At 35.7% G+C, this 24,729-nt stretch overlaps 1 protein-coding gene across 1 annotated transcript; it reads left to right on the forward strand.

The window, feature by feature from the left end:
* Positions 1-21,448: 21,448 nt before the first annotated feature.
* Positions 21,449-23,689, forward strand: LOC131608668 (NAC domain-containing protein 37). The gene is made up of 3 exons (XM_058880204.1): positions 21,449-21,707; positions 21,904-22,175; positions 23,082-23,689. Exons 1-3 carry the CDS (start codon positions 21,554-21,556, stop codon positions 23,580-23,582), a joined length of 927 nt encoding a protein of 308 aa, XP_058736187.1. The 5' UTR covers positions 21,449-21,553; the 3' UTR covers positions 23,583-23,689.
* The last annotated feature ends 1,040 nt before the right edge of the window (positions 23,690-24,729 follow it).

Raw genomic sequence — 24,729 nt, forward strand, 5'->3', positions numbered from 1 at the left:
TTCAGCTTTTCAAACCTGCAAAAAGGAACCAAATAAAACGAAAAGGAGGACCCTACCCTCATAATTTAAGGGCTGTGAATCGATTATGGGTAATTGTGGCCTAAAACGGCCTGTATCGTGAGCTTTGACGATGAGAGGGCTTTGTGCCCTAGCCATGGTAATCCGAATCTCCCACGTTAAAAATTCTCGAAAATCATCCTAATCTCCTTTAAACAACCTCGGGAACATAATTGAATGGTTAGTTTGCACAAAAACACCATGCAACATGAATTACGAAATTTTAAAGAATGAGCATGAATATGTGAGGCTTAGCATGCGTACCATGGGCGTTCTGCAGGCTCAAAACCAAGTCTAACTCACCTTTTCTTACCTCAGGGACGACATGGTGTGGATATTTTGCTTTGCAAGCGAATGCAATCCCGATATGGGATTACACCTCTTTTTTAATCTTTCTCCTTTAGAACCCTAGCCTTTTTCCTCCCAACTTTCGTCCCCCCTTTCCTTATGAATCATTTAGAATATATATGGATGCATTAGGGTTGTAAACCTTGAAGAAAAATTTTACTCATTAATTGGAAAATATTTGATTGATTTTGGCATGAAATATTACTATACTTGGCCAATCCTATTTTGTGCAAATTTTCCTTTTAATCTCAGCCATTGGATTGGATTAAATCAAGGGACAAATTTGATGTATCAATCATATACTTATTTTATGATTTTTATTTGATTTTATTTGAACTTTAAATGATAAAACTCAAATATAAATAAAATAAATATCATAATAATAATATAAATTGGTCATTGGGCCTCTTTTGGACTCAATATCACGTGGTCAAAACAAACATTATGGCCCATTACTTAAAAAATCCAAAATTTTCCACTTAGGATTTCATGCATATCTTGAAAATCGACCAACTTGTGCGCATTGTATCTCCCTTCATTTTAATCATATAAATGCATTCTAGGACTTTTTAGAAAGCTTGATGAGTCCTTTAAAACCTCCTTTTGGTTTCACCTCAATTGGAGCTTCCATGCTCAAGTTATGAGCTTTGACCCAAAAGGTGTCTTTTGTTGACTATTTGGAGGACCTATAATCTCTTGTACCATATCTCCCAAATGATGCATTTATGGACTTGGCTTGTGAGAGACAAAGTTGTAGAGAATCAAATTTCCTTCAAAATAGGCTTTGGTTGGGAAATTTCTGATGCTCCATATGAAAGTTATGACCAGTCAAAGTTGAGTTGACTTTCTCCTATAAAAACCCTAATTTAAACCTTTGCATTTGTTTATTTCTGAGTTTTTATTAATGGATCATGATCAACCTTTGATCAAATGATGGATATAACCTCATATACTTGATGTTGACCAAAATTCTTGAAGTTCGACTGTATTTTGACTATAGTTGACTTTTAGGTCAAACTAGTCGATTATTGATTATCTGAGCCATTGAGTGAGCAATCCTTAGAATTGGAGCTTGATAATTGGCATGGAGATAACTTTAGACATATGAGGCACTTAGAGATCACATTTGAGGCCTCAGGGATTTAAAACTCCTTTGATAAAATGTGTCATACCCCAAAATTTGCCCGTCTTATTTCATCTTCAAGGGTTCCAGGCTCAATGGTTAAACTCAAGTCACTCTCTCCTAATCAAAAGTTCAAATCAGGGTTTTTTTAACTAAAAGTCAACTCAACTTTGACCGGTCATAACTCTCTCATGGTTTGTCAAAAATTCTCCAACCAAAGCCTATTCTCAAGGAAATTTCATCCTCTACAACTTTTATGTTGGGCCCAAGATCAAGAAATGCACCATTTGGGAGATATGGTCAAAGAGATTATAGGTCCTCCAGAAAAGTCAACAAAAACACCTTTTGGGTCAAAGCTCTTAACTTGAGCATGGAAACTTCAATGAAGATGAAACCAAAAAGGCCATTTAGAGGACTCTTTGGGCTTTCCAAAAAGTCCTAGAACATGGTTATATGGCAAAGATTGAGGGAGATACGAGGCGCACAAGTTGGCCAAATTTCAAGGAAGATGTGAAACTCTAAGTGAAGAATTTTAGATTTTTTGGTCAAGGAGCCTAAGATTTTCACTTCGAACATGGTCATGACTTGGTAGGAAACCTTTAAATCCATATTCATCCTTTTATGATTTTATTTACTATTTATTTGAATTTTGTTCATTTAAATACTAAATAAATCAAGAAAAATAGCAAAATAAATGGATTAAAATTATATGGATCTTCTTTTAATCACATGAGGGCCCAAACAATACCATGAAGAGGTCCAAAATTCGTCCATAGGTGAGGGGGAGTTTGAGACAAAATTAGAAGGAAAATCTCATGATTTTATGCAAAAATTTTCTAAGAGATCAAAACTCAAAGTCCAAGCCCATGATTGACCTAATAGGAGGCATATATATTCTAAAACAATTCAGTAGAGAAGGGGGGACGAAAAGAGGGGCCAAAGGAGTTAGGGTTTTAAAAACTCAAGATTTGACATAAACTTGTGATTTCGAAATCCTAATTTAGGGACATTCTCAGAGCCATTCAAGGATAGAGTCTTGTCCTGGAGGTAAGTGAAGGTAAGAAGGACCATTGGTAGAGCCCCATGCACCTTACATAATCATTACACACGTTCATACTTTTGGCAATTTAGTGCATGATTCGTTTTTTAGTTACAGATGTTTTCTATTCAAACTAATGCCACTAACGCGTTTGTATGATGTTTTAGAGTCGATTTGATCACTCACTCGCGATTTTTGGTGGCCGGACACGAATTTGCCATTGCTAGGGCATGAAGCTCATAGAGCTTCATATATGAATTTACAGGGATTTTTAGGGAAAAAGAAAGTCACCATTGAACTCGCAGCATGTTGTTTACATGATCTGGGCTATTTTTACACCTTGCGTGAATCGTTTCCTTCGGATCACAGAAATCGCACGGCCGGAGAAGAAGGTCTTCGTCACTCTTCCGGCGGCGTCGTAAGCTGCAGGTGGGGGATCAACATGCATGGCCACGTGGGAAGCAGCAAGTGGCCAGTCAAAGTCTTCGTCCTCTCTCTCTTCCACGCGCAGCATATTCAATGGAGGGTCAAAAATTCAACTTTTTTCTCTCAGCATATGATTGGTTTTTGGGAACACGCAGGGGCCCACTCTGCATCCCATTGGGTTCTTTTTTTTACTTTATTCATTTATCATGCTTAACCATATTTAATTTGTGTTGATTGTTTAACAAACAGCAAATGCATGCAGCCTGGTTGGTCACACATGAGTGCTGGCATCCCCTAGGTCCTGGGTTCGAACCAGGCTTGTGATAATATATTTTTGGATTATTTAGATTGCAGATTTGGTACACATGCCTTCACATGCACTCATCATGTAGCCTCAGCTATGCACCACAAGATCTTCTATTATTCCAATCTAACGTACACAGGGCTGAGGGTTTACCATGCATTCTCAAGGACTCTCCACACTAGAGTATTGCCAGGTTTCTTTGTATATATTCATTTTATTATTTATTTTGTTTTATTATGTATTTAGATTAAACATTAGGTAAATAGGTTTAAATGAATTAATTTATTCTAATTAGGATTAGGGTAGTATAAAAATAGGATTAGGCTAATAATTAATTAGGATTATTCCGATTATCTCGATTTTTCAATTTAATTTATTTTAATTAATTTTAATTATATTAAATCACAAAAACCCTATAAAAGCTACCAATACATTAGGGTTTGCCCGATCCCTTTGCCATTTGGCAAAATATTAATTCTTATTAATTCTCTCCTCGACCCGACTAAATCTACTAGTCGCATTAGACGAGAGATAAAGATACACAAATTAAAATACATTTTAATTTGCTGCCCGCGACGATCAATCTATCGATCTGAGTAATCAGCAATGCCCCGTAATCCGTTAGCTATACTGACCAAATCTATTGGTCACCGCATCTAACGGTGCCATATCAAACCAGGGTTGTACGCCCAAACATTCAAAACACATCAAACCACAAACTACGGACTTTCATCCTTTTCAATCAGGCAATTCAAAATGCCTTTCAAATTACAATTCAAAACTACGATAGGCCATTCAAAAAGCCTTCAAACCATTCAAATCTAATTCTAAGGCGTACAACCCTGTGCCCAAACTACGTTGACTCTGATTCTCCATAAGGAGATACCTAGGCACTTGGATAACCAAGGCGAGTCCCCTTCCCTAAAACCTCCATTCAATTCAAATCTCAATTTTCCCCTATTCAATTCTTTAGCTATTAAACCTTAACTTTTAGCCATAAAACTTGACCCTTAGATTCAAAGCCAATAGGAAAGGGTTGAGGGTGCCTAACACCTTCCCTCGACCTGATTATAATAACTTACCCTGAATCTCTAAACTGCGTAGGGTTTCCTATTCGCCCTTCAGAATAGGTAGCGACTCTAAAAACCTTCATTTTTAGGGCAGGTTGCTACAGCTGGCGACTCTGCTGGGGACAAATCATCAATGGTGAATTATTATGCTCCTAAGGCTTGCCAGGGTTTAGGTCTGATAAACGGTTTAGGTTTTTGGCGAAATTTTTAGGGTTTGGCTAATTCGCCATTTTTAGGGTTTGATTTAGGGTTATGTTTTTTTTAAAAAAATATATATTTAATTTCTGTTTTATTTATTTATTTAATTTTTATTATTATTTGCCTAAATATTAATTGCTTATGGTAATATATTTGCATTAAATGTTTAAATGTATATTAATATATTTGCACTGCTGGGATTATGAAACTGTTGTTAAACCTAAGCGTGGGAATTATAATAATGATCAGAGGGGAATTACATCGCCTACGAGTCTTATTATAATTCCACTCAGAGTGGGTTAAATATCTGGAAATGTCTGATACGAGGCTTGACTTTGTTGAGGGCTGGACTTGGTATTTGGCTGATCTCTCTGGGAACCTACCCCTAAAACTCGAACCTCATGGATAAAATGAGTTGTTCTAAAATCCAAAGAGACAAAAAGTCTCGGCGGCTACGAGCGACCCCATGAGACCTTCTAGAACATACCAATGGGAAGGGTAGGCACCCTAAGCCGTTACGTCGAACCTATGAACCTAGGGCTTATGTGCTTATGTGCTTATTATATATGTGCAATTTATATACTGCGAACGCCTTACATTCTAATTTTTGCAGGTACTCCTACGCGTTCCCTGGCCTACAGGGACTCTATTTCTAAGACCATGTCCTTCCCACGAAGGACACCTTCATTTATGCACGTTGATTGGCCTCTCGATGGCCATGAGACCTAGTGACTGTCATGAAAGGTCACTCCGCGCCCGCATCTACGCACTCCCTAACCTGTGGGGAGTTTCCTTTTATATCTTTGTATTTTACAACTACGTGTCCTTCCCAAGAAGGACATTTTCGTTTACGCACGTCATTTGGCCTCTCGATGGCCATGCGATCTAGTGACTGTCTTGAACGGTCACCTCGTGCCTACATCTACGCATTCCCTAGCCTATAGGGATTCTAATTCCAAAATCGCATCCTTCGTACGAAGGACATTTTCGTTAGCATACGTCGATTGGCCTCTCGATGGCCATGAGATCCAGTGACTGTCTTGAACGGTCACCCCGTGCTTACTCCTACGTACTCCCTAGCCTATAGGGATTTTCTTTTACATCCATGTGTTTTCACAACGACGCGTCCTTCCCCGAAGGACAACTTCATTAGCATACGTTTGATTGGCCTCTCGATGGCTATGAGATCTAGTGACTGTATTGAACGGTCATCCCGTGCTTATTCCCGCGAACCCTCTAACTTGTAGGGTTTGGATTTCCATTCATGCGCCTTCAATCCCTGGCCTGTAGGGATTTCACTTCATTCGATATCGTCCTTTGCAGGGCCGGTCCCGACTATTTAGAGGCCCAGGGCAAATAAAAAAATGGACCCCTAATAAAACATATTTTTTACTCGCAAAAAAATCTCGAAGATAAGATCAAAATTTGTAGACAACAAACACCATCTCAAAGAAATGAAAGTGGTATTTTTTCTTACTTCAGTTGCGGAAAACCAAATCATATAACTAAAAGATGTAGGCATAAGCTGAAACAACGTCTTGACTCTAATTCGTAGATTTACCTTACTGGTAAGAAATTATGACTGATGAGAAATTTATTTCTATGATTAAAAAAATAATAAATCAAAACACAAATGATAATGAATTTAATTTCATCATAAAAATTTGATAATAAATAAGTTAATTGTATCATAAACTTTTAAATATTTAATTATAACATATAAATAATTTCTAAAATTTATAGTAAAATAATTTTAATTATAACATATAAGTAATTCCTAAAATTTATACTAAATGAATTTGATTAAAAATCTCAATTTTGATTGATTGTATTAAAAAAAAGATTTATAATTAAAATTTAAGAAATATTAATTGTCATATATGTGGCACTATTTAGCATTATCTCTATTTTTATTTACCACAAGTACCTCTATTTTTTAGAGATTGAAAAAAAATGATAATTAAAAATATGGCCTATTTTTAATATGGCAGTAGAGGGTTTCGAACTGGTGAAAGAAAACTCTCAAATAGCAGTCTAAACCGCTGGGTCACATGCAATTGGTTGTTTATCATTTTCGGTCATAAATATATATTTTATAATTACTGTATTATAATTTTTTAATTATACCTCCCAAATTGAGGCCCCCATTTTTTTTGAGGCCCTGGGCTGTGGGCCTGCTTGCCCTGGCCCAGGGCCGGCCCTGGTCCTTTGATAGGTTGTGTTCCACACAGAGAACCTTCCCACGAGGGACAACTTCATTGGTACACGTCGATTGGCCTCTCGATGGCCATGAGAATTGGCGACTGTCTTGAACGGTCCCCAGCCGCTACCTTCTGCATACTCCCTGATCTAAGGGATTTCTATTGGCGTGTCATAACATCTTTCTTGCAAGGATATCACTAGGGTCTAATGTCGCCTCTAAGGCTACCCCTAGGATTATACGTCGCACGTCAGCATTGCATACAAGGAGTTACAATACAAGGAGTCTCTCGCATACGCATGCATTTGCATTTTCATGCATTCATTCATTTACATTTACATTTGCATATCTACCTTCGCCCGTATCCACACTTACCGTATTAGCCGATTTCCCGGGACTCATGGAGAAAAATCGAAGGATCAAAAACTATGGAGAAAGGAGGATAAATTATTGAGAATGATCTTAGTCTTACTAAGGAGAAGAAGACGCCTTTCACCATGCCTTCTGCATGTCCATGCCTTTTCGCAACCGGATTATAAATACAACAAAGGCTGCCGTCAAGCAAGGATTAGTTCAACAAAGAAGTTCCCTCATAGATACACTTAAGGGGTATCTAGCCATACGGGGGTTCATCTATGAACATAGCAAAACTTACGTGGACGCTCTACGATAACTTGAGGGCAAGGGTCAGTTCAACTGGGGCAAAATCCTGAACGGAGATGCATAACTACAATGGAGAGAAGGCAACATATGTTGACTCCACACCAAGGGGCAAAAGAGCCATAGGTTTTCTTCATCAACCTACAAACGCTGAAGGTTGCAAACGGTGTGATACTATCCTTAGGAAAAGCAAAAGAGGTTCAGTCAAAGGAAACTCATGAAGTTCCAATACGACGAAAACCCACCGCCAACAATTTATTCCCGACAGGTTTGACGTGCCCAAAGAAAATTTGAGGTTACCCTTACTTCTACAAGTCCATGAACTAAGAAGTAAAACAAGGTCAACGGATTTACAAAGGAGATTACCCCTAAGATCAATAGGTTTTGCCACGCTCAGAATTTCAACCCCTACGATCGCTAAGTGTTACTCAAGATAAAAGTTGTACCTTTGGATTAGCAATTCTAATGGGATGACTACACAGGTTTTGGAATCGATTCACTCGCACGCTTCTATTCTATTCTATTTCAAATTTAAGGTTATTAACGAACTTAAGGGAGAATGACGAATGCAAATAACTAAGGCCAGCTAAACATATGCTTTCAAGGTAAGACCGAGCCGAGGATGTACAGGCATTGTTTCAATTCCCAAACAGTGGAGAAATAAGGATGTTAATCCCTCGTTACCCCCTCGAGCCAGGAGTTGGAGTTTGTTTTTACTTTTTCAATTAAACCTTGATTTCAACCAGGGGCAGGGTAGATTTCAATTAATTCAATGGTGTATTTTGGCTATTAAAGAGAATCAGTCAATCCAAGCATAAGGATCAAGTGAAGGTTCAAGCATATCTTTTTCCTCGCGTTCATCCAAGATTGAGGAAGCAATGGAGATAACATTCACAACAATCTTCTTCCTCAATATATCATTCAAAATCGAGGACGTATCAAAGACGAAGCTTGCAAATCAAAGTCAACACAGCAGTCACAATAGTCAATATCCAAAGGAGCATTCACAAAAAAAAGAGGAGAAAAGCGCCCGCTAAGTCAAAATAGAAAACAAAATGACTTAGGCAAAAATTGGGGCATCCCGATGGGTCAAATTCAAAGGAATTGGCCCATGCAAAAATAAGGGATAAAAAACACAAAGGTGAAATACAAAGGATAATCTTGTGACTGCTGAAGCTTCCCATCAATGCTTGGATCTCCACAACATTTCTCATCGGTGCTTGGATCTCTACTAAGGCTTCTACTCAATATCAAAACTGAAACGATTCTCTTGCAAACAAAGTGCAATCATTGGATTAGGCGAATTCTTAGGATTTGGAGAACATCAAGGAGAAAGGGGTTGGGGTAAATAAACTTTGAGCCTTATATCCATTGTTTCTTAAAACATGAACCAGGCCAAGTTACAACATTCAAAAGTCCTAATTGAGGCAAGGTTAACCATGAAAGCATATTAAGCAGGATTTTGTTATACCGACTCCTAGGCTTGTTAAAACTGTTCCTAACCACTACGCTTCTTCAAGCATTCATTTCTAATCATCTAGTCCTAATTCATAATGGACTTCGATTTCAAAACTTGCACACGCATCGCATTGGAGTTACTTCTCAAAAGGTACATCGCCATCCACGAGTATACACTTAGCATTCAAGGAAATCTCAAAAAAAAAATGGTTAATCAAAGGCGATCATCTCTGATAAAGACTCTGGAATAAGGGAACCACATCTAGGGGGTTCTCCTAAACAGGGGTAAAATTTCAAGGATCACAGGGGCATGCAATCAAACATCCTATTAATTAGGAGCATTCATCCTAAAGGTTCAATCGACTTGGGGCACACCTCGAAGCAATCTCAAACAGGGGCATGTCAAACATGGGAAGAATTCAAATTCAAAAGGATAGAACACTATGGATAATCCCTCCATATCCTGGAGATCAAGAGCATACCCTTCAGTCTAAACGCCGAAGCATATGACAAGGTTATTTCTTAGAGCACTCCCTTCATAGCTTGGAGATCATAGGCATCTTTTTCCACTAAACATTGGGGCATGGGGTATCAAACCCATAAAGCATGGAGAATCTCGAAAGGTGTGGAGAATTCCAAAAAAAAAGAGGTGAAGGTGTGGAGAATTACATAAGATAAATAATTCAAAGGTTAAAGGCGTGGAGAACCCCTAGAGGTTAAAGGTGTGGAGAACCTCCAAAGGTTAAAGGTGTAGTAAACCTCGAAAAGGTTAAAGGCGTGAATTGCAAAAGGTGAAAGACGTGGAGAACTTCAAAATTCAAAAGCATGGAGTAATTCAAAGGTTCAAACTGGGGCAAGACGCACATCTAAAGGAAAAGGCGTTCTCACACTTTACAACATCGAACAAATCCTTATCCTAACTACGATCTTCAAAGTTCAAAAACAGGGATTGGGAAGTCGCGCTAGCATCCAACAACCTTACAACTTTAGCGAGCCGTATACACTTGTGGTTATCAACAACCTAACATTGGAGCATCATGCAATTACATGTAAACCATGCATTACATACATGGGTTGATACATTACACCATACTTTTTAAGGTAGTCTTCTCTAAGACAAATCTTACAATCCTTTCTAGGAACCTTTTCAGGTAGTCTTCTTTAAGACACTCCTCGTCCGTTGCTAAAGATCTTTTCAGATAGTTTTCTTTAAGACAAATGTCCATATCCATTCCGGAAACCTTTTCAGGTAGTCTTATAGAAGACATTATTTCGTTCCACTCATCACATCAATCAATATATGCATGAGCATAAGCATTATCACGTACATCAAAACATCCAATTCAAAACTTTGGTGCTAAGCTACATTGCCCACCCGATTCCCGGTAACCTTACCGATGATAGTAACCTTACTGTTGGTTTATTTCCAATCACCTGATTGATGCTTTCTGGTAACCTTACCGATGCCAGTAACCTTACTGATAATAGCAACCTCACGGAGATATTCACCCGATCACCTGATTGATGTATCCCGGTAACTTTACTGATGATAACAACCTTGTTGTTAATTTCATCCATGAACAATCTATGCATACGCATAAGCATTATCCATATTACCAAGCCAACATAAGCATAGTTGTGGTGTAGGTGCAAACATGGATTAAACAAGTTCAATGGGTTTAAGGAGATAAAATCTCGGGATTACATGAGCATTAGCATATGCATATCATATGGTGCATTCACACACTACAAAAGTTCTCCAACCCTCGTGTTGTGATAGGTGTATTTTCCGACCTACGTGTCGTGAGTTTCCAGCCCTCGTGTTATGATGGGTGTGTTTTCCGACCCTCGAGTCGTAAATTTCCAACCCTCGTGTCATGATAGGTTTGTTTTCCGACCCTCGAGTCGTGAATATTTGACATGCTACTTTCTCCGACCTTCGAGTCGTGAGTCTCCAAACAGGTGAATCTTTTCCATGCAGGTACGCTTGTCAGAACCATGGCAGGCAATCCCTTTGATACAGGTAAGTTTGCTAGAACTATAGCAAATAATCTCTTTTTATGCAGGTACGCTTGTCAGAACCATGGCAGGTAATTCCAAATGGTGTAGGTGAAATTTGTCTGAACCAGGGCAAATGATCCAAATGGTGTAGGTGAAATTTGTCTGAACCAGGGCAAATGATCCAAATGGTGCAGGTGAAATTTGTCCGAACCAGGGCAAATGATCCAAATGGTGTAGGTGAAATTTGTCCGAACCAGGGCAAATGATTCAAATGGTGCAGGTGAAATTTGTCCGAATCAGGGCAAATGATCCAAATGGTGTAGGTGAAATTTGTCCGAACCAGGGCAAACGATCCAAATGGTGTAGGTGAAATTTGTCCGAACCAGGGCAAATGATCCAAATGGTGCAGGTGAAATTTGTCCGAACCAGGGCAAATGATCCAAATGGTGCAGGTGAAATTTGTCCGAACCAGGGCAAATGATCCAAATGGTGTAGGTGAAATTTGTCCGAGCCAGGGCAAATGATCCAAATGGTGCAGGTGAGCTTGTCAGAGCTATGACAAGTAATCCTATTGATGCAGGTGAACTTGCTAGAACTATAGCAATTGATCCTTTTGGGGTTCACAAACTACAGAAACTTACTAGAACTATAGTAAGTGGGGTTCACAAACTGCGATTCGTCGCTATTGATAGTTATGTATACCCATCACGTTAGTCCCTCGGCAGTGATCAAAGGGTTTTACAAAGGGGTTCTTCAATGGGGTTTCTCATGATAGTCCCTCGGCGGTGATCTTCTTCGAAAATATAAAGGGTTTTCAACCGGGTTTCTCACGTTAGTCCCTCGGCAGTGATCTTCTCCAGAACATCAACAACAAACAAAGGTTTATTTTTCTTTTCCAAAGTTACTAACATACTTAAACTAACATAACTAACAATCATGCATCATTCAACTAACATACCTCATTCATACATAATGCATATACATACATGGCTCTCATTTATTTTGAGAAGCTCACTGCATCATACATTGCATGCATCATAACATTGCATAAAATTCAGGTTGCCTCTTTAGGCTATGCTACAATCAAAGCATCTGGTTCCTTCCAGAAAGTACATGCTTCACAAGGAGAAGGGTATTTACCTTGGGTGGCATCTTTAAGCCCACCCCCCACAGAACTCTTTCCTGAACAAATGCAAATTTTAGGGCATTTCAGTGTCCAATCATCTTCTACCTTTAGATCACGATAGGCAGACGTGCCTATCTGACTCTTCAGGTTTAAGAAGATTGAACAGGGGCAGCTGTCATACCCCAAAATTTTCCCGTCTTATTTCATCTTCAAGGGTTCAAGGCTCAATGGTTAAACTCAAGTCACTCTCTCCTAATCAAAAGTTCAAATCAGGGTTTTTTTAACTAAAAGTCAACTCAACTTTGACCGGTCATAACTCTCGCATGGTTTGTCAGAAATTCTCCAACCAAAGCCTATTATCAAGGAAATTTCATCCTCTACAACTTTTATGTTGGGCCCAAGATCAAGAAATGCACCATTTGGGAGATATGGTCAAAGAGATTATAGGTCCTCCAGAAAAGTCAACAAAAACACCTTTTAGGTCAAAGCTCTTAACTTGAGCATGGAAACTTCAATGAAGATGAAACCAAAAAGGCCATTTAGAGGACTCTTTGGGCTTTCCAAAAAGTCCTAGAACATGGTTATATGGCAAAGATTGAGGGAGATACGAGGCGCACAAGTTGGCCAAATTTCAAGGAAGATGTGAAACCCTAAGTGAAGAATTTTAGATTTTTTGGTCAAGGAGCCTAAGATTTTCACTTCGAACATGGTCATGACTTGGTAGGAGACCTCTAAATCCATATTCATCCTTTTATGATTTTATTTACTATTTATTTGAATTTTGTTCATTTAAATACTAAATAAATCAAGAAAAATAGCAAAATAAATGGATTAAAATTATATGGATCTTCTTTTAATCACATGAGGGCCCAAACAATACCATGAAGAGGTCCAAAATTCGTCCATAGGTGAGGGGGAGTTTGAGACAAAATTAGAAGGAAAATCTCATGATTTTATGCAAAAAATTTCTAAGAGATCAAAACTCAAAGTCCAAGCCCATGGTTGACCTAATAGGAGGCATATATATTCTAAAACAATTCAGTAGAGAAGGGGGGACGAAAAGAGGGGCCAAAGGAGTTAGGGTTTTAAAAACTCAAAATTTGACATAAACTTGTGATTTCGAAATCCTAATTTAGGGACGTTCTCAGAGCCATTCAAGGATAAAGTCTTGTCCTGGAGGTAAGTGAAGGTAAGCAGGACCATTGGTAGAGCCCCATGCACCTTACATAATCATTACACACGTTCATACTTTTGGCAATTTAGTGCATGATTCGTTTTTTAGTTACAGATGTTTTCTATTCAAACTAATGCCACTAACGCGTTTGTATGATGTTTTAGAGTCGATTTGATCACTCACTCGCGATTTTTGGTGGCCGGACACGAATTTGCCATTGCTAGGGCATGAAGCTCATAGAGCTTCATATATAAATTTACAGGGATTTTTAGGGAAAAAGAAAGCCACCATTGAACTCGCAACATGTTGTTTACATGATCTGGGCTATTTTTACACCTGGCGTGAATCGTTTCCTTCGGATCACAGAAATCGCACGGCCGGAGAAGAAGGTCTTTGTCACTGTTCCGGCGACGTCGTAAGCTACAGGTGGGGGATCAACATGCATGCCACGCGGGAAGCAGCAAGTGTCCAGTCAAAGTCTTCGTCCTCTCTCTCTTCCACGCGCAGCATATTCAATGGAGGGTCAAAAATTCAACTTTTTTCTCTCAGCATATGATTGGTTTTTGGGAACACGCAGGGGCCCACTCTGCATCCCATTGGGTTCTTTTTTTTACTTTATTCATTTATCATGTTTAACCATATTTAATTTGTGTTGATTGTTTAACAAACAGCAAATGCATGCAGCCTGGTTGGTCACACATGAGTGCTGGCATCCCCTAGGTCCTGGGTTCGAACCAGGCTTGTGATAATATATTTTTGGATTATTTAGATTGCAGATCTGGTACACATGCCTTCACATGCACTCATCATGCAGCCTCAGCTATGCACCACAAGATCTTCTATTATTCAAATCTAACGTACACAGGGCTGAGGGTTTACCATGCATTCTCAAGGACTCTCCACACTAGAGTATTGCCAGGTTTCTTTGTATATATTCATTTTATTATTTATATTGTTTTATTATGTATTTAGATTAAACATTAGGTAAATAGGTTTAAATGAATTAATTTATTCTAATTAGGATTAGGGTAGTATAAAAATAGGATTAGGCTAATAATTAATTAGGATTATTTCGATTATCTCGATTTTTCGATTTAATTTAATTTAATTAATTTTAATTATATTAAATCACAAAAACCCTATAAAAGCTACCAATACATTAGGGTTTGCCCGATCCCTTTGCCATTTGGCAAAATATTAATTCTTATTAATTCTCTCCTCGACCCGACTAAATCTATTAGTCGCATTAGATGAGAGATAAAGATACACAAATTAAAATACATTTTAATTTGCTGCCCGCGACGATCAATCTATCGATCTGAGTAATCAGCAATGCCCCGTAATCCGTTAGCTATACTGACCAAATCTATTGGTCACCGCATCTAACGGTGCCATATCAAACCAGGGTTGTACGCTCAAACATTCAAAACACATCAAACCACAAACTACGAACTTTCATCCTTTTCAATCAGGCAATTCAAAATGCCTTTCAAATTACAATTCAAAACTACGATAGGCCATTCAAAAAGCCTTCAAACCATTCAAATCTAATTCTAAGGCGTACAACCCTGTGCCCGAACTACGTTGACTCTGATTCTCCATAAGGAGATACGTAGGCACTTGGATAACCAAGGCGAGTCCCCTTCCCTAAAACCTTCATTCAATTCAAATCTCAATTTTCCCCTATTCAATTCTTTAGCTATTAAACCTTAACTTTTAGCCATAAAACTTGACCCTTAGATTCAAAGCCAATAGGAAAGGGTTGAGGGTGCCTAACACCTTCCCTCGACCTGATTATAATAACTTACCCTGAATCTCTAAACTGCGTAGGGTTTCCTATTCGCCCTTCAGAATAGGTGGCGAATCTAAAAACCTTCATTTTTAGGGCAGGTTGCTACAAAATGCTAACCCTAATTTTGAATAGGAGAGAGTGACTTGAGAAACCTTTGAACCTTGAGTTATTGGAGATGAAAAGAGGAGAGCAAATTTTGGGGTATGACAGATGACCTGTGTATTAATTGAATTATAATTACGTTATTATCTTCCGACGAATGAGCAAGACCATTGAACTCAATTTCTTGGTGTGTATATCTCACTAATTTACACAATAATTCTCTAATTTCTTAGGCCAATTCAGAGTTAAATTAGGCATTTATAAGCTTGTTAAGCCACAACTTATAATTACCTGCTCACTACTATAAAACGCATATACAACAATGCCCAAGTCACCACAGTTCTTTCAAACACTGTGGTGACATCTCTAAACTCAAGCGCTAATTTTTTTATATTTTTATTAAAACTTGTTAGGATATAATAACGGTTGTTGACCATGCGGTGGCGATACAGTCAAGTTTTCATGGGTTCGAACCTCAACGCTCTCAAATATTTTATTCATTTAACATAAAGGTGTGCCTTTTTTTTTTACCTTATATTTTCACTACGGTTGTTTCTTGCAACGCGTTGTGAAATACTTTTCTCTTAATAAAAATATAACAGACAATTTATTTAGTTCATAACACAAAAGGGTGCCCTAGAAAACGAGTCGACGTCGATAGAAAAATCTTTATTCTCTTCGACTTATGGTACGTTACCATTATATGTTTGTTGTTTATTTCTTATTTTCTCTCGTTGTGGTAATGATACTGTTTTCTGAAAGTTCTTTGCTAGGGTTTCTTTTTTAACAGTATAACATAAATTATAACATAATGACATTGTGATATGTATTTGGTTGTTCTTATTCAGATTTTGTGACAATAACTTTGTGTAGTTACAAACTCATTATTGGGTTATTTTACGTTTTGATGTTAAATAGCAAGAGACACCAAGAGATAAGACATGCCAAGAGAAAAAGGTATTCAGAATGTTTATGATCTTATGAATCTATATTTTTTATGTTTTAGATTTTGTGTGTGAAGCATTTTCTTTATTTTTCGTTTTGTTGCAACTGTGTTTTGGTTTTAATCAGATTTAGTAGCATAGAATGAAAATTGATATATTAATCATATAATAAACCATAATCATATAAGAAAGCCCTAGATTAGATGTAACCTTAAGTTGAAAAATAAGAAATCATAGAATAAAACTTTCATTAAATAAACTTACAAAAAAGTCATTTTTTATTAATCATATCTAAATCCTTTGGGTGAGAGAAAGTTTGACCAAGTATAATCTGCTTCATCATCATCATCATAATCGATGATGTTTGGCCTTTTAACTCTTCTCCTTCTTGATCTCCTCTTCCTGAGAGCCCTCCTTGGTCTCAAAAATTAGGTAGCATGGCCTCTTCAACGACGTTGACCTCTACAGCTACAACAACTTCTCTTCTCTCAGCATTTGATGAAGTACTCATTTTTTGTTTTAGTTCTCCCTCTTCTCTGATTTCTTTGGACTAAGTTTCAGTAGAAGTACTAAGTTTGATTCTTCCTCTTCTCTGATTTCTTTGGATGAAATTCATTTTGTGTTTTGGTTCAAAGAGGTTTTCAATTTTTATTTTGGTTCTTCTGATTCTTCCTTTTCTCTGATCTTTGAAAGTCTAAAAGCCAAAATATTTCATGCATGTCAAGTTTCCTTCTAATTATTGTTTCTTTAATTCTCCATGTTTTCTTTTCTTGGAAGTTGGAAATATCTTCTGGATGACTAGCTACCTCGAGCTGTTGAATAAATACATCTTTTTGTCTTTTCAAAATTCAATTATTTTTCCCTTCTTAGATATTCCTTCCACTCCTTCTCATGCATAATTTGATGTAATGATGTTTAAATTATAGGTTATTTGGTTCCTAATGGAATTAAGTCATTGATATAATACAAATTTTGATATTCAATTCACAAATGAGTGTAATACAAGTTGATTTTAATTCTCAGATATGGTTAAAATAGATACAGATCAAAATATGGGAAAATGTTTAAAAGCAGAGAATTCCTTTTTTTAAAACACCATATATTTTTACAACGGTTATAAAAACTAATAGTGGTTTTATATTGAATGCCAAAATAATATAAACTCCAAAATGTCGCTGCTGAGACTCAAACATGGTACCTTTAGATCTATCACAAGGGTTGAGTTAACTAACCATTGTGATATTGCGCGTGCTTTCCAGTATACTACAACGGTTCTATGATCGTAGTTGTAAGTAATGCATTTAGAACAACACTCTACATGACAACGCCAGGACCTGCGTGATTATATATCTTTTCCAACAATTGTTAAATGCCTTTTTCCTAGTAGTGATTCCTAGTTAATTATTAAGTTTAATAATTTCCCTAGATCCGATCAATAGACTTAAGTTCAATAATCCCTACTCATCTAATGTCAATTTGGACGCTCGTCAACACACAAAAAACATTAAGATCAAGAACTATTAAATAATGACACTAACATAAAAGCATTCAATTAATCTCAAATAGTCATATGATCCAACATAGTACAAAAATGTTTATCTCAAAAGACTTAATTCAAAATAACTTAGCTACTCATAGAAAATTTAACAATTACCATGAGTTGATAAGAATTTTTCATCAAAATATATGAAGAATAAGCTCTTCAAAGCTCTCAAAATTTGTGCTTAAAAATCTCTTGACCGTCACTTTCTATCTCAAATTCAGAACCCAAAAAATGAAAAAAGCCCTATTTATAGTAGTTGGCGCATGTCAGAGCAGCGCAGCATCACAATTGTGTTGGTAAGTATCGCGACCCCGATGTGACGTCATTGCGCCCAAAATGTCAGCATCGCGGGCGCAAGAAAACCATTGAAAAATATCCTATTTGTTAGATCATGGTTTTATGGTTGACATAAATTTTGTTAAAATATGGTTCTTATCTGATGTTGAGCAAGATGTTGTAACATCTTGACCAATTTTCATGACAGGTTCTGTTGTCATGCATTTGTGACAGATATTTTGCCAGATGTTGTGACACGCTATAGTAGAACATCATGACAGTACAGACTGGTTTTTAATCCTTGAAGATTTGATTGAAAAATATGAGATTCTAGAGGACTCTAGTGCTCATACAGGCGCAGCCAATCAAGAATATTTTAGGGACAATGAAGATTTAATTTGGTTTCATAAAAGGATCTTTGAGACGTTTTAAGAAAACTTGGATTTGATTTGATTTGATTTGTTCATATTTTGTGTGAAGATCTTGCAGCTGATTGAAAAGGAGAAGATTGAATTTGTTTCAAGAGTCCAAGCCCATAGTGCAAGAGTCTATAAAAAGAGACTTGTTAAACCTAGTATAGCAAGCATTCACAATGACTAGTGGGTGCAAAATAAGAGTTTAGGTTTTGGGAGTCTTTTAAGGTTTTTGTGATTTTGTTTGTATGTCACTCATGTATCTTCTAATACATAAAGGTAGATAGGTTGTTTGCACTCTTGAAGTTTTTAAGAAAAAGAGTTGAGTATTGTTCTTGGTTGGAGCTTTTAAGCAAGATCAAATATTGTTTATTGGAAGTGTAATCTTCTATTTGGTTCTTTGGTACTATTCTTTGGGCCTGTGACTGGTTTTTATCACTGAGGTGATTGTAGGAAGTGGGGGGGTTCTCATATCTAGGAGGTTCTTAGGTAGAAATTGCATAGAAGTAGTGATTAGGTGATAAGTTGTAAACTGAGATTGTTTAGGCTTTGAACTAATACTATTATAGTGGATTTCCTTCCTGCCTTGGTAGCCCCTAGAGTATGTGAGTTGCACTGAATTGGGTTAACAATTGATGTATTCTTTTACCTTCTGCAATTTAATTCTGCATTATTTCTATTTTGGAAAAAGTGTTTTCTGTCAGCAAATGATGTTATATAACATTTGCTTTGACATTATGGTTTGTGTTGAGACACTTGTCTTGACATTTGTGTTGCAAGTGCCAAAATTTCACTGTTTTCCTCCTTTTTCTTCAAATTTTCACTAAGTCCATCTTTTCTTCCTCTTAGTTAATTTTGTTCACTTCTTTCACATTTAGGCTTCGCTAGCTCATAATTACACCGATTTGTCCGATTTTTAATTGTAATATTACATAATGACTGAGTGTCATAATGAAATATGTTCAAGCGAAAGTTCATTTCGGACCCGAACGAGTGTTTGTATATTTTATGTGAGGATTGGATTAAGTCGGCCTCCCATCTATTTGTTACCTGTAGCTTCGCCTCTATTATCTAGTATATGATCTTTAGGTAGTCAGTGGTGCAGTTGGTTGTTGCTAGAGATCCTAGAATTTTGTTTGAATTTTTCTTTTCTTTAGATCCCTATGCTACTTCAAGACCGTTTTATTATGATTTGGCATGCTATGATGTGGCCTATTTGGTGGGCTCGTTATAATTAGGGGTGTTCACAGTGCGATTTAGGCGGTTTTGACGCTAAAAACCATTTGAACCGCGAGAGAAATAAACGTGCGGTTTGGTTTGGTTTGGTTGACGTTTAATAATAAAACCAAACTAAACCAAGCTAATGCAGTTTGGATTAGTTCGGTTGATTTGGTTTTTTATATAAAAAAAAGTATTGAGCCATACATATACATATAGAAAATATAATTTAGTGTTTTATCATTCATACATTTCGATAAAAAAAAACTTATAATTGTCGAAATAAGTTTAAAATTTGATACATAAAATTGCGTGTTACAAGTTTATTTTAAATATAAAGAATTATATACATGAAAAATTGTATTCTTAAATAAATATCACACAAAGAATACAATAAAATATTTATCGTAAAGTATTTATAAATGAATAATTTTTGTTATAATTTTTGTTTTTTGTTGATATATAAATTAAAATAAATGTCTTACAAAGAATATGATAAAATATACACAATTGTTGATTTCTCTAAAGAATTAAAGAAATATATATTAGTTAGTAAGATTTTGTAATACAATGCGGTTTGACTTGGTTTGGTTCGGTTTCAAAATACAAACAGCAAACCGAACCACGCGGTTTTGTTAGAAAATGACCCTAACACATTCAAATCAAATGTAGTTTTTTGCAATTTCGATTTGATTTAATTTGATTTTACGGTTTTTTACTGGGCCGGTTTAATTTTGAACACCACTTATTATAATAATAAGAAGAAAAAGTTAAAAGCAATGGCTAAGAAGGAGGCTAGTGAATGACGTTACATACAGGGAGGATGGAGCACACAAGAGTTTCAAGGATTTCCATACTTTTGTATTATACACTCTCCCTCTCCTGTTAAAACCTTATCTCTCTTATTCAACCATCATGCTGTTCTCTTCTTCATATAAGAAAGAAGAAACAATATGCAGGTTAGGTTAGGTTAGGTTAGGGTGAAGGAATTAAAGATGGTGAAATGTGCCATAAAAACTCTAGACAAAGAGACAGTAGAGTCAGAGTCTCAGGTTCCTGAATGAGACACAAACTTTAGTTAATGGCTCACATAACAGTACCATGTTTTCTATCTATCCATCCTTAACTTTTGCACCACTTTTATTCCTTCTTTTTGTTCCCTCTCATAACCCTTTCTCTTTCCAAATACGCGTGCCCCTATTCTGATAACGTCATCCCACCAACACCACGCCCTCACCACATTCTTATATTCCAACACCCCCATTTGATATCAACTAAATTACTGTACGATGTCTCTGCACAACTAACAACTGATCTGATGCAACGATATCTCTGTACAACTAACAATGACCTAATGCAATGATGTTTCTGTATAATTATCAACTGATATAATTTAATGAGACATTACTTAGATAAGTTTAGTGAGATATATATAGTATGTGATTTTGAGCTTAATACATTAATTGACTAATGTAACATTGATGATTATTTATGAAAATGTATAATTATTAACCATAACGTGGTTTAGATAACCCCGTTCTTGATGAATCATTCCTTCCATTCACCAACACAAGACAGCATCATTAAAACAAGACTCTACCTGTCCGTTTCATCTTAGAACCTTCACAAACACTACACATCTATAACCTCCCATTTCCCTCATGTTTTTCACCAAAAAAAATAACCAAACTCATAATTTTGTTCTCTCTACCCATCTTTTAATAACCCAACCCACAGAAGAAAATCATTGTTCCTCAAATAATTCCTTTTTGTTTATTCACACGCGCTTATATATTTGGTTTTTTTCCATTTTTAAATCTCTCTCATTACACTTGCCACCTTTTTCACTATGCTTTTATTATGATTTCTTTTTTGTTGGAGTTTTTGCCTTTTTAGCTTTTTGCTTCACTTGAATATTAATTATCTCTTAGCTTCTCTTCACTTCACACTCTCTTTATCTTTATCTCTCACCTATATCTACATACATTTTTACACTCTCACACACAGAGATTTATTTTTCTTTGCTGCTTATAATGTATACATGATGATGAAAGTGTATTAACAGTGTGGTGGTGAATTTGATGGATTCTTCTGTCCCACCTGGATTTCGGTTTCATCCGACCGACGGAGAGCTTGTTGGTTATTATCTTAGAAAGAAAGTTGCTTCTCACAAGATTGATCTTGATGTTATCAAAGAAATCGATCTATATCGTATCGAACCATGGGATCTCCAAGGTATATATATAATTTAGTAAATTTTACACACCTTATATAGTGTTCAAATTTCTTAAAATCTTGTATATATATCATAGTAATGCACAAGATTATACATATTCATCAAAACTCTTGATTAGGGTTTTATTAGGGTTAAGTTTTTGTTGTCAATGTTAAAAAATATATATATTGAAAGGTTTTTGATCTTTGATTACAGAGAGGTGTAGAATTGGGAATGAGGAGCAACATGAATGGTATTTTTTTAGTCACAAAGATAAGAAGTATCCGACGGGGACGAGGACGAACCGAGCTACAATGGTGGGGTTCTGGAAAGCAACAGGAAGAGATAAGTCAGTGTATGAAAGAGCAAAGCTTATTGGAATGAGGAAGACACTTGTTTTCTACAAAGGAAGAGCTCCTAATGGACAGAAAACTGATTGGATCATGCATGAGTATAGGCTTGAAACTGTAGAAAATGCACCTCCACAGGTAAGTTTAATTATCTTAATTCTTAAACATGTTTCTATATAGTATATAATATATTATGTAGTTCATATATACTATTTATTTTTTGTTGAGTTTAAGGAGATAATTAAAGTTTAAACTTGATTAGTGACTTTTAATGAGCATTGTTACTTTATGTTAATTAGTGTTAAAGGGTTTCAACTTCCAATAGTAACTCTTTAGCACAATATGTCATTTTCTCATGTTATAGTTTAGTATAATTAAGCTCAATGATTACTCCTGTAAACTCATTTTATAGTAACTTAATAATACTATAGTATGTAGAGAGCACAAGCTTTTTTTCTCAAACAACATGTAAGAAACTTGTTATTTCATTCTAAAAGAACATACATGTAAGTAACTTCTTTTAAATAATAGTCGCGACCGCGTAAAGTCTTTCGCGATTTCGGTCAAAACAGGTGTTGTGATATTAATTGCAGCTGCTGCGTGTGAATTAACATAATTTGTACTTAATCATAAAAACGGTAAAACACAATATTGATATTGACATCTTTCAATACTCTTTTGTCGGGGCCGTTTTCGTGTTACCAGACAATTTTTTATAACCATGATATCATTATGTTACTTGATCACTTTATTAGCCGATTGTATTTTAGTTTGTTTGACTTAATTAAATGATTGACTTACACTAGGTACAAAAAAGACTGAATTTTCACAAAAGGTAAAAGTGAACACACGCATAAAAAGATGAACAAGAACTTTCACCTTTTCACATTCAAAACATCATGAATTGTTGATGAATGACATATTCAAGTCAAATATGACATTACCTTAAATAGTCTCTAAATTTAAGTTTCTTCTTTTGACCAATCCAAAAAACTTCATTATAATTAGCTTTCAAACTTAACTAAATTAAGTGTGGCTTTGCAGGAGGAAGGTTGGGTTGTGTGCAAAGCATTCAAGAAGAAAACCAATGTCCAAACAAAGACTAATGAAATATGGGAACCAAGCAACTTATATGGTATTGAACAAACAAGTGGCATCATCTCAATGCAACCTCAGAGAATTTCATCACAAAATTTCATGTACAAGCAAGATATAGAAGAAGATAACTTAATCTTCATGCATTCACAACAATTGTTACCTCTTCCTACGTTAGAAAGCCTCTCTTCTTTGCCGTTACCAAAGAGACAAAACTCAATGTCAATAATATCAGAAAATAACATCAACAAAACGGAGAAAGTGACTGATTGGAGGGATCTTGACAAGTTTGTAGCTTCTCAGTTGAGTCAAGAAGATCATAGACATGAAACAAACTCAGACATGTCATTGTTGCTGCTTCAAAGTAGTAAAGATGAAGAGATAAAGTTAAGCTCATTTTTAAGTACAAGCTTAGATTGTGACATTGGGATATGTGTATTTGAAAATTAAATTCATATAAAAGGGATTATCTTTGCTGCATTTGTAGTATTATATGAATATGCATGTTTGCTTGATGTTTTGAGGCTATATATAATAATATGGTTTTGTAAAAAAGTGTGTGGAAAAGGTTTGGATATCTGCTGCATATTGTAATATAAAACAAAATTGCTCAACACATTGTTTGATTTACATTAGGAAATATATACAATAAATATATCAGGAACCATGGCTAGACATTGGCTGATAATTTTGTATTAGTTATAAACAAATTAATAGCAATCAAGGTTTTAAAAAACAGCTTATTAAAGCGAATACGACCGCAACAAAATGGTTGTTTTTATAATAAAGAACAAATTATGGTTAATTCACACCGCGACGATCACAATCAGTATTACAACATCGATATCGATCAAAATCACAAATCCTTTTACCCGACTGTGACTATTATTTAAAATGTTGATAGGAGTATTAAGAACATATATTGGCTTTGACCGTAGATATTACACTAGTTATTGGTCTTACATTCCCAATAAAATTTTGAAGTATGTCTTAAAAATCTTAAGTGATAAAAAAAAGAAAATATATTTTAAAATTGTAATATATATATATATATATATATATATATATATATATATATATATATATATATATATATATATATATATATATATATATATATAACTTAAATAAAATATTTACAATATTCTGAAATATATATTTATAAATTATAATTGTTGAAGTATATTTTAAAATCTTTGTTGATGAAGAGAAAGAAAAGATGTTTCGAAATTGTCAAAAATCAAGAAGTCGGAGAGCATCAAGAATGTCTGATTCGGGTGATTCGTGGATATCGGGGTTGATCGGTTTGATTTTCATATCTGTTCATTGATGTTAGAATATTAGAAATATATTTATATTAATTTAGAAAAAGTTTAAATTAATATAAAAGATATTAGAAGATATTTATAATATTTTCCTCTAATAATTAATGGATTTTATTTTGGCCTTTGTTATGGATCAATTGGGTTTAAGCAATTACAAATATATAAATATGTATCTCTTTTGTTATTACAGTGTGACAATTTTAGAGTTTTATAGCAAAAGGAAGAAATAAGGGTTTATGAAATTAAAAGGGAAATGTCGCGGCGGAAAAATT

Source organism: Vicia villosa, linkage group LG1, assembly GCF_029867415.1.
Source record: "Vicia villosa cultivar HV-30 ecotype Madison, WI linkage group LG1, Vvil1.0, whole genome shotgun sequence".
NCBI lineage: Eukaryota > Viridiplantae > Streptophyta > Magnoliopsida > Fabales > Fabaceae > Vicia > Vicia villosa.